The 11147-nt window shown below is 43.4% G+C and overlaps 2 protein-coding genes across 8 annotated transcripts; one reads left to right on the top strand and one right to left on the bottom strand.

Annotated features, from left to right (window-relative positions):
* Positions 1 to 3696: 3696 nt before the first annotated feature.
* On the bottom strand, positions 3697 to 5165 carry LOC144705195 (agamous-like MADS-box protein MADS9). 6 transcript variants are annotated; one of them, XM_078577761.1, is made up of 6 exons: positions 4824 to 5163; positions 4680 to 4746; positions 4230 to 4391; positions 4135 to 4164; positions 4012 to 4056; positions 3697 to 3919 (listed from the first exon to the last, which is right to left on the bottom strand). In XM_078577761.1, the coding sequence occupies exons 1-6, from the start codon at positions 5009 to 5011 to the stop codon at positions 3770 to 3772; spliced, it is 642 nt and encodes a 213-aa protein (XP_078433887.1). In that variant the 5' UTR covers positions 5012 to 5163; the 3' UTR covers positions 3697 to 3769. The 6 variants fall into 6 exon arrangements, with proteins under 6 accessions (XP_078433887.1, XP_078433888.1, XP_078433889.1 ...); XM_078577762.1 differs by having other exon boundaries at positions 3697 to 3913; positions 4824 to 5161; XM_078577763.1 differs by having other exon boundaries at positions 3697 to 3907; positions 4824 to 5161.
* Positions 5166 to 5218: 53 nt separating this feature from the next.
* Positions 5219 to 10103, top strand: LOC144705194 (glutathione S-transferase TCHQD-like). 2 transcript variants are annotated; one of them, XM_078577759.1, is made up of 10 exons: positions 6513 to 6651; positions 6728 to 7042; positions 7116 to 7225; positions 7308 to 7429; positions 7523 to 8079; positions 8145 to 8539; positions 8611 to 8696; positions 8765 to 8912; positions 9400 to 9549; positions 9616 to 10103. In XM_078577759.1, exons 2-10 carry the CDS (start codon positions 6769 to 6771, stop codon positions 9901 to 9903), a joined length of 2130 nt encoding a protein of 709 aa, XP_078433885.1. In that variant the 5' UTR covers positions 6513 to 6651; positions 6728 to 6768; the 3' UTR covers positions 9904 to 10103. The 2 variants fall into 2 exon arrangements, with proteins under 2 accessions (XP_078433886.1, XP_078433885.1); XM_078577760.1 differs by lacking the exons at positions 7116 to 7225; positions 7308 to 7429; positions 7523 to 8079; ... (3 more) ...; positions 9400 to 9549; positions 9616 to 10103 and adding an exon at positions 5219 to 5362 and having other exon boundaries at positions 5801 to 6651; positions 6728 to 6864.
* The last annotated feature ends 1044 nt before the right edge of the window (positions 10104 to 11147 follow it).

The raw sequence follows: 11147 nt of genomic DNA, 5'->3' as shown, positions 1-11147 counted from the left end.
TTTGGTAGAAATGATAAATCTAGAGCTTTAATTTAATGGTTCAGCATGACACTCTACACAAGTTATAAAAGAATTTTCAGCACACCATGCAGATGTGTGACATCATTGGGCAAATATGTAAGCTAGATATTCTAATGTTGGCTAAATATATTGTACACTTAGATGAGTCTAAATGGAAGTATATTAAGTCAATTTTAAACTTAAAATTCAGAAAAATTGTTTATAATGATTTCTCTCTTGATACTCTATGCATCATATAGGAAAATTAAGGACTCAGTTCACAAGGATTCAAAATTTTAATGTAGGTTTTTTCTAAGTTTGGGAATGGAAGAAATAATTTAACAATTTATAATATACTTAAGGATTTTTTCATGATTTTTTAGAGTTCTTCATAATTCTTAATATGATAATTTTGAAATAAAAATGACTCGAAAAGAAAAATATGAGTGTTTGAGATTTTCTAGAATTAATTTTAAGGCTAACATGACAACATAACAAATCTCTCTTTTCTATTTTAATATTTGTATTTTATTTTTGAATATTAGATATAAAATAATTACCTCTCCAGTAGATGGCAATGTGCTCTTGGGTCATGGGAAAAGTTGAAGGTTACAATTTCCATGCAAAGTTCAGGGATAACCCTTTATGATCACTTGGGTGATTATTCTTTTAATATCAGATATTTTTATTTACAAGAAAATGACGAGCGAAGGATGAACACTTCAAAACATTCGCATACCTTTGGTTGAATAACCAAGATCCTAGATATCCTTTCACTTATGTCTATCAACTTCTAAAGCACATCTAAAATCATGCCCCCACTTATATAGGGCATCATTTAGAATATCCTTCAGCCATTTCTTATTTTTTATCCTTTATGATCAGTTGAAAGCTCCATCGTTTGAATTTTGTGCTTTACATGAGGAAACAAGATATTTTAGGTTCTAGGGGTTTGATTGATAGCTAGAAATTCAGTTTTTTTTATTTAAGGATGGGAAATTCAATTTATCATTGATCTACAAAATTTTAGATGAACAGCTTGTGGGGAATTGTCTAGAAAGTGGAGTGAATGGAATGAGAAGACAATAAGGTGGGGGCTTGTTTTGGCAGGCATGGGCATCTTATATAGTGCACCCTCAGTTTATAATTTTTTAGGGACTTTTCACAAAGTCATTATTACCTTAAACGTTTCCAGCAATGTCCATAGATCTTATGTGTGCGACCCTCTAGGGCCATGTATATGTCTACTTAATAAATATAATGGGTCAATAACATTTATTGGCCAAATTCATTAAGTAAATATACCAACATATTAATTAATTTAGAATTAATTTAACCCAATCGATAGGTTAGGTTTCCAACTGTGGGCACTATGCTACACGTGGTTCTCTAGAAGATATGTAACATTAAATAAACTCTCTCATGTAACCTTTTCCATAATTCGTTATTGTATATCTATAACGCTTCATCTACATGAGACTCCCCAATTACATAAGGTATGGTTTATCTTCAAACCCTAATTCATCATTCCTGTTAGTATTATGCATAACGAAGATCATTGGGGAACCCATTCTATTAATATATCAACTACACGGGCCAAGGATTTAATCCATCTTGTTCCTCGAGTCAATCAAATACAATGAGAGCAAACGATCCCATCTTGATGACTCAATCACATTCATGTAGTTCTTACTATGTCTGAGCTGCGACTTATTTGAACCCTGCCATTAGGGGTCGGTAAACTATATCTAAAATGTATATGTACATGCACAAGATGTCTTTGGTTTCTCAGATCAAAGGCCCAGTTACATAATTGTGAAATGAAGCAACCTGATTAATGTTTAGCTATAATGCCATTCAGGCATTCATACATATCAATTCTGTGAACTCTTTCCCTAATGTCACTCAACGTATGTCCCTAGTGTCTCTATAATAATGACGATAGGATTTGACATATTTATCTTTATAGTAGGATCATATAGTGTTATTCTCTCCCAATAGTTTGGTGTTCTTATTGAGTGTCTTTCTAATCTGAATATTTATAATATATGTTTGGAGACTAGTAATCATTGTATTATGATATCATCATAATTCACCACGTCATTGCACATATTCAAGGGCTTCATTTTAAATATAAAAGTAGTAATAAATACTTGTTAAATAAACTTTAAATAACATTGTCTGATTGGATTGACGAACACATAATATTTTTGAGAATTTTTCATATTGTTGTGGAATTTGGATCAGAAAAAATAGTGGAAGGGCTGTCATATGACACCAAATCACCTAAGTCCTGACAAAATTATAAGGGTATTATTTGTGTTCCTTTCACTAACATTGTCAAGTTTCCTCCATTTCATCACTTCCTAAACCCTTCCTCATCACTATTTCTCTTCTTTGCACTTTTTCCCCCTATTCCACAAATAATATTTATGAAATTTAATTATTACATATATATATATATATATTGCTACTTCTGATTCTTTCTCATCGCTGAAGATTTATGAAATATCTTCCCCATTCATCTACTATCTTTGTTTTCCCCATAATTTGGTATATTTATGATACCTATATTTATTTATTTATCACCTTCTCATCTCACTATCATATTTCTCTCTATCATTTATTTTATGAGTATCCCTTCTCATCCCCTAAATCATTATTTAAAAAGCCATTAAAGTCCATTCCCTATGGAGAAGACGCTTTCTCATCACCCATGCTAAATTGTTTTCATATGAGTTGTTAAATTTTTTTAATTAGGTCGTTTGTGTGGGATTTATGGTAGTTAAATGCATGCAGGTTGTCTCAACCGAAAACCTGGATGCAACAATTTTATGACACTAATGCGGAGTGAGCTACTGATAAGTCTCACACATCAGGGATTCAATCTCGGGTCTCATCTAATGTGGCAAATTGCATTCGATTGTACACCACAAAAAAATAAAAAATTTAAAACTTATTATGGTCCATAATTCATACCTTAATATGGGTATTATTAGAATTGTCTGATCAAGACTAACATATTAAGCCCAGTAACCCCCTTAATTGGCGTGGTAAATCCACTAATATTTACGGAATAAAAACTCATGTAAGAATCAACTTTGGTATGGAAATTGCTTCAAATAAGGGCTATAATGCTCTATAATGCTACGTTTCTGGTTTTACCTTCTTGATTTTTTTATACATATATTTTCATTGTTCATTTTTTCATTTGCAATGGTTCAATCTATATGTAACATGATTATTTACCTATTTTTGGTATTCACATTTGGCACGATCTTCTTATGGTGCGACTCTCTAGAGATTAAATAAATAATGAAATAATTTTATGAGATTCAATTAACTGAGTGACTTTGATGGAATTGGGCCTAAAAAAGGGCACCATGTGGAGTACTGTTAAAATTAGCCTCTTCAAAAAGGGTAAAGAATTAAGAGAATTTATTATAACCTTAATAAGGAAATTCAAATTATTATAAAAATATCCTTTATATTTCCCCTCACTCTAACAGTTCCTAACATCATACATTCAGTCCAGAAAAAAAGCATATAGGAAAGTCATTCATGTTTATAATTATCTTAATGAGGGGAATTTATTATAAATTTAATTAGGGAATTCAAATTATTATAAAAATATCCTTTATCTTTCCCCTCGCTCTCACAGTTTCTAAAATCATACATTCATTCCAGAAAAAAGCATATGGGAATCTCATCCATGTTTATTATTAGAACAAAGTCTCCGATAACATACGATGGAAGAAAATCGGTTGTTCTAATTTCTCTCCGGCGGGAAGTCGGGCTGGACCGGGTCACCGCAAAAGGAAAAAGGCATATGAACGGAGCGATCTCCAGTTCCAATCTCTCTGAAATCTCGAACTTGTTCTTCGGTGCTTCCCCCTCTCCGCGCAATCTGGTGCTGACGCTGAGATTAGAAAAGGAAATTCATCGGAGAACAAGAACAAGATCAGGAAAAGATCTTGTTCTTCGGAGATTCAAGCACGGTTCTGTAGTTACCAAGATCATGGCAATGCGTTTGTTCTCTTCCTCCAGTTGTCTTCCCTGACTCGCGCAAAACGAATAATATTTGTAAGAATCAGTTTCCAATCACTTGCAGGTCGAAAGATTGTCTGTTCTTACACTATCTCTGAGTCGACGCAGAAATTCCATCTGGAATCGGACGGATTGGAAGTCAAGAACTGGAATTAGAGTTTTAAGATTAGAATCAGTTCAACCTGTTTGTCTCGAACGCTGGTGAGTCCTCTCTGGAGCGCCTCCTCGATTTGAATCAGTTGGAAGGGGCTCAGCGGACCGATCTCGTCGCCTTTCAAGTTCCTGAGCTCGATCAACAGGCTTTCGTTCTCCTTCTTAATCCTCTCTATCTCTCCGTTCAGCATCTGATTCGAAGCAAGATATCGTTTGAAACAAGTTCCTCAATGATTAAAAAAAATCCGAAGACGACAAGCAAACTAATCAACTGGGAATCATGATCCGATCATTAGGACCGAGGACGATCAGATCAGCGATCCACGATCCAGAGCTGATCGTAACTCCCGATCAGGAACTGCTCGCTCCGATCTATCAAATCTCTCGATTTCGTTGAACATCCAATCGATCGTTAGAACGAATCTGCAATCCCAAGAACTGCTGAACTCTGGTGAAGAGCTTGAGGAAAGTGGAACGACCTCATGATCGGCTCCCCATATCCTCTCGCCGCTTTGCTTCTGGTACTCCGCCAGCATACTCGGCAACCTGTCAAGCGATCGAAATCAAGCGACACGCGGCGGAAGAAAGACGATGACAGCAAACAGAGCTTTGCCGTTACAGACGCGGTGGAATCGCTGCAGAACTCCGCCATCTTGCCGGAACCGGAGAAGATCACGAGGCAAACCTTGGCGTTGCAGAGTATGGAAATCTCCTTGGCCTTCTTGATCATCCCGTTCTTTCTCTTCGAATACGTCACTTGCCGGTTTGCGGAGTTTTCAATCCTCTTGATCTCTGTCTTCCCCCTCGCCATCGACAACCTTCAGATCCAGGAATTCTTCAAAGGAGAGAGCCGGCGAGAAGAACATCAAGCAAGAACAGAGGAAGAGGAAGGAGGAGAGATTAGGTTTTCTCGCGAGGGAAGCAGCCGAAGGTGCTTTCATGGCGTTTTCCGGAGCTTAGCCAATTTGGTAGCAGAAAAAAAGCGACTGTCACGAGATCGAGGAATACGAATCCGGTGACTTGACCGCTGATTAAGAGTCAATTTATTGACTCAGTTGACTCGTGATTGCGAGAATCGAAAAAAGGCGGTATCGGATATGAAAGGTGTGAATTATTGCCCTCTGAGCACTGCTACTGTTCGTCTCGCCGGCCGGTCTCCGAGGTACGCTAATTCTCTGATATTTTTTTCAGAAATTTCGATCGGGATTCTGTAGTTCTTTTCGATTAAGCTGTGTTCGTTTCCTCCTGGTCCGATCGCAACCAGAAATTCGTCGATTTTTCTATCTTTCCGATCATACTTCCCCGATCCAAACCCTAATTTTCATATCCTAATCATTCTCCCGAATCCTGTTTTTGCTACAGAAGTTTTTATCTCCGTTTTCTCGCCTGTTCACGAATTCCACGCCAAATCCTGTAATCATCTCTCTGAACTGCTCACGATCCTATTAACAAGATCGAGAGAAAAGCTATCGAGTACAATTTCTGACACGAATACTGTTCAAATCAGACATACCCTTTGACACAATTTCTCCGTGATTATCGATGTTTCCTGGATCTCTCCGGTGACGTAAAGAAACCTAAAAATCAGATTTCTTCACAGCTAAGAACAGTACTATTGTTAGAGAGGCAATCAACACGATCATACGAAGATGCAACTGTACCATCATCCATACTCCATGGACAGCCAGAGAGTGCGGCTCGCGTTGGAAGAGAAAGGCATCGACTACACATCCTACCACGCCAACCCGCTCACAGGGAAGAATCTAGATTCCTCCTTCATCCGCATGAATCCAACAGGAAACCTCCCCCTGTTCAAGAACGGCTCTCACATCATCCTGCGAACAATCGACATACTACGATACATCGACCGACTGAAAATCTCATCTCCCTGCGACGACGAAGGAGAAGGCAGAAGAGTGGAAGAATGGATGGAGAAGCTCGAGAGCTGGAATCCGAGAGCCTTCACCCTCGCTCGAATTCCAGAAAAGCACCGCGATTTCGTGAAGAAATTCCTCCGGCGAGTGACCATAGCTCGAATGTCGGAGTCTCCGGATCTGGCGAGCATCTACCACGCGAAGCTTCGAGATTGTTACGAGGAAGAAGAGAAGATCAAGGATTTGGGCATGGCGAAGGAGAGCGAGGAGCAGCTCAGGAGGCTTCTAGACGAAGCGGAGGAGCAGCTCGGACGGACCGTCTTCCTCGCCGGCGACCGCTACTCCGCCGCCGACTCCATGTTCGTCCCCGTTCTGGCTCGCGTCTCCCTGCTCGACTTGAAAGCCGAGCTCTTCAATGGCCGAACGGAGCTCGCCCGCTACTTCCAGCGCGCCAAGAGAAGGCCCAGCTTCAAGCTCGTCATCGGCAAGCACTTCTCCGGCTGGAACAAGTACAGGACTCTCTTGAAGACCGTCTTCTTCCTCGCCTTCAGAAACCTCCTCCGACGATACTAAACAGGTGATTAATTCCCGCCCCGGCCCGTTCCGTTCCGTTCCGTTCTAGGCACTGACATTTTCATTTTCGATAATTACAGTTGGGGGAGGAGGTCAACGGGGGTAAAGCTCGGGGTTATTAATGGCGGAAGTGGGTCGCGGCCACCACTCTCACGTTCCGGTTCATGCGGGGCTGCGTGAAGGGAGAAGCGGGCATGGCGTTGGCGTGAGGGGGAAGACGGAGGAGGAGGTCGATAGGGTTTGCGGAGGGGGAGAAGGGATGGAGATGGAGGAGGGGGCGATGGTGGTGGTGGGGGTGAGGATGGACGCGCAAAGCCGGGAGCTTCTCACTTGGGCCCTCGTCAAGGTCGCGCAGCCGGGAGATCGCGTCGTCGCTCTCCATATCATCGTCAATGGTGACTTTCCTTCTCTTCTTTTTCCCTTTTCCCTTCCCCCCCTTCTCTTCTGCTCATCGCGATCTCCCCGCAGATCGATCGGATCGACGAAGCGGTCTCGGTTCTTGCTCTTCCCTCGTTTCTCGCCTCAACTCCTTCCACTCCGTGCTCTCCGTCTACGAGGGCTTCTGCAACCTGAAGCAGGTCTCCGTTCATCGATCGATCCCTTCTCCGCCATCTCCGCCCTCGGATCGCTGACCGAGATTTGCGTTTTTCTCTGTTGCAGATCGATCTGAAGCTCAAGGTCTGCCGGGGGTCGTCTCTTCGGAAATCGCTTGTTCGCGAGACGAGCGAACTTCCGGCGTCCACGCTCATTCTCGGGACCGCTAAGAGCAGCCGCGCGATCGGGTGAGAGTTTCTCATTTCCTCTTTGGCATTCGCGAGGAGACTTGTTTCGGCGGGGATATTGATATTACTTAGCTTCTCGATCTATGTCGTCAGGTCTTCGACGTCGGTGGCCAGGTACTGCGCGAGGAATCTGCCTCCCGAGTGCTCAGTCATGGCGGTGAACAACGGCAAGATCGTGTTCCGGAGAGAGACGGAGGGTTCGTTTCTCTGCCTCTCGCCCCCGGGCTGGAAGCAGAGGAATGAAGGCTCCTCCGCTAGTACCAGCGGATCATGGAAGAAGAGCTCCGTTGAGAGCGAGGGATCGGAGATGTGCGATTCTGATTGCGTGTCGGAGGAGGAAGAAGGACTTGGCCGAACGGGATGGCCTCGGAGATCAGCCCCGGCCCCGGTGAGTTCTGAAAAAACCATGATCTCGACCTTTCAGCGCGCTTTGAGAGTCTCCGACCGGCAATCGGCGTCCTCGGCGACTGTTCATCCGGACCAGAAGCCATGGAAACCTCCTCCGAGCTTGAAAACTGGCCGTGGTTTCGACGAAGGTTTCCACCGAAGAATCCCCAAAGATTTGGAAACGCTTCACCTCAAGTTCTCGTCGTCTTGCCGGCGTTTCAGCTACGGAGAGATCGCCGCTGCCACCTCGAACTTCTCCGCCGGTGAGTTCTATCTCTGTTCCATGGGTCCGGACCTCGCGTCTGACAGGTGTTTGATTAAATTTCAGAGAGATTGATTGGCGTGGGGGGGAGCAGCCGGGTGTACAGAGGCGGGGATGACGTCGCGGTGAAGATCTTGAAGCCGTCCGGGGATGCTCTGGCGCAGTTCATCTTGGAGATTGAGATCGTCACCGGCCTGCGGCACAAGAACGTTCTTTCTCTGAATGGTTTCTGCTTCGAAGGCGAGACTCTCGCTCTGGTCTACGATTACGTCCCTCGGGGCAGCCTGGAAGACAAACTCCACAGAGCAGAAGAGACGGCTTTGCTCGACTGGGAACAGAGATTCAGGGTCGCCATGGGCGTGGCCGAGGCTCTGGACTACCTTCATGGCACCGCGAAGCCCGTCATCCACAGAGACGTCAAGTCGTCAAACATCCTCTTAGCCGACGACTATGAACCTCGGGTATCCCTTTCTTCTTCCGTTGATGCTGGTAATGATAATTGAAGATAATGATGATTATTATTATTGTTCAGCTGGCGGATTTTGGGCTCGCTCAGTGGGAAGAGTCATCTTCCTCGTCGCCGCTAGCTGCCAGCGGCGATCTGGCTGGGACCTTTGGGTGATTAGCTAAATCTGGTCTAGTTCTCAGGAAATGCCTTCGTACTAACATGAGATCTCATGGAACAGGTACTTGGCCCCGGAGTATGTCATGTATGGGAATGTGGACGAGAAGATTGACGTGTACGCCTTTGGAGTCGTCCTGCTAGAACTCCTCACCGGGAAGAAGCCCATCAATGCTGTCTCCCCCAAGGGCCGGCAGAGTCTGGTCACCTGGGTAAGAACTCACTGCAGACCTCTTTGTTCAAGACAACACCTTGCTAGTAATAGTTTTAAGAGGAAAAGTCTCGCCCTTGCTATTAGCTATAGCTTTTAGCACCGTAACATAGTTTCAGGGCCAGGTAAAGGGTTTCTAATACTAGGCACAATGCATTAAGCCTTAACAGCAGGTGTTGAGGGTGAAGATAACACCCTGCTAGTAATAATTTTAGTGGAAAAGTTGCACCCTTGCTATCGGCTATAGCTTTCAGCACTGTGCGTGGCGCTTGAATCTTAACATAGTATCAATGCCCAGGTGGATGATTTCAAATCCTAGGCACAACCCATTGAGCTTTAACAGTAGCAGATGACACCCTGCTGATAATACTGTTGAAGACAACACCCTGCTGGTTATATTTTTAAGAGGAAAAGTGTCATCCTTGTTATCAGCTATAGCTTCATCACAGGGGAAGGCTGTTGAATCTTAACGCTCTCTTCTCTTTCAGGCAACACCATTGCTGGCGAGTAACGAGGTATCGTGTCTTCTCGACCTGCGTTTGGGAGACAAATACGATGAACAAGAGGCTGAGAGGACGATCCTCGCCGCGTCTCTCTGCATCAAAACCGCTCCCCGGGCCCGTCCAAGGATGGCCCAGGTCCGACTCTCCTTTCTCTTCTCCTCTTTTGTCTCCATGACTGACGCTTTGAAACTTTCATCTAAGGTTTTGAAGCTTCTCCAAGGAGATGAGAACGTCGTGGAGTGGGCCAAGGCGCAGGTCAGCTCCTCGGAGGAAGGCAGATGGCTGGATGAAGAGGAGGAATCAGACCATTCTGCCAGCATTCGATCTCATCTCAATCTTGCCTTCCTCGACATGGAAGGAGAGTCCATTTGCAGGTGCGGAACTGCGCAGGCCGTGGACTTGATAATGGCCCATGGCTCAATTGAGGACTTCTTCCAGAGCAGGGAAACCCGGACTGCCTTTGATCAGACACTTAAGATTGTGCGGTAGATGTTTCCAAAGTATCAATCATATCATAGTTCTTCCGATTCATGTTATCATAAATAAATGTCTTTCTGCAAACATTTTTCCCTTGCTCGATTGCAGTCTGGAATCCATTTGATCCAGAGAAGTCTACTGGAAACTCAATTCGAATGTACTGGAAGCTAGCATTTTCGGTTCTCTTTATGATTATCTTCCTTCATTGGCAAGTTTTTTCGTTTTAAATTGATGGAAAGCTCCATCTGTTAAGAGTGTGGATTTCGTCCCAAGTTTGCCTTTGTTCTCATCCATAGACGATTAACGATCTATTACCATCACACGTTGCTTTCATTTGTAACAAAATGAAGTTATTAGCCGTCTGCTTTGATTAATAAATAAAATGCAGAACATTGTATACTGCCAGAGAAATGGAAGCAGAACAGTGGTAAGAAGATGCTAAAACAGATTTTTTTTTTGAGCTGTGGTGCCCACGACATAGGTCGGTCCTTCTTAAAAATATAAGAAACATGTCGTACGGGATGTGGATCCATTTGGGTGGTCAGCTGTTCTCTGGTTTTCATGAAAGCCCACTGACTGAGGAAATAGGAGACTGGAAAAGATGGAAAGTGACGGAGAGGTGATATAGAGAAGTACAGACAGAGAGAAAGGAAAGGGTGAGAAAGTGACTTCTCTCTACCGTTAGACGATAAGAGAAAGATAGAGGGACACTCTGTGATAGCGAGAGAGAGAGAGAGAGCAAAGAAGAGCTCTCTCAGCCATATAACCGTACTGCGGAATGAGGATCAGTTCAAAGCAGTCTGGCAATGACGCCAGATGATGGGTAATTTGAAGTAGTTTATTTCCGGAACCTTGTATAGTTCCAAAGATTCGGTGAAGAAGAATGATAAAACAAGACGCGAAAACGGGTCTTTGGAGGTTTGGTTGCCACGAAAATAGTTGGCCCACCTTCAAATCTAATTACTAAATGTCGTAGATGATTCGGATCCCATTGGGCATTGACTTGTTCTCTGGTTACCATGAATCCCATTTTCTGTGGATGTCCTCACCACCCGCCCCCGCCTTCCAACCCTGCCTAGAGGACATTGAAAATGCTGCCTCTCTCTCTCTCTCTCTCTCTCTCTATCTTTCTTAATCTTTCTAATTCGGTCTCTTAATCTTTCTCTCTATCTTACTTACTCTCTCATTCTGTCTCTTAATCTCTCTCTCCATCTTTCTTAGTCCCTCTCATTCTGTCTCTTAATCTCTCTCTATCT

Source organism: Wolffia australiana, chromosome 7 (genome assembly GCF_029677425.1).
Source record: "Wolffia australiana isolate 7733 chromosome 7, ASM2967742v1".
Classification (NCBI taxonomy): domain Eukaryota; kingdom Viridiplantae; phylum Streptophyta; class Magnoliopsida; order Alismatales; family Araceae; genus Wolffia; species Wolffia australiana.
The sequence above is the reverse complement of the archived record's forward strand: the minus strand, read 5'-3'. Positions and strand labels throughout refer to the sequence as shown.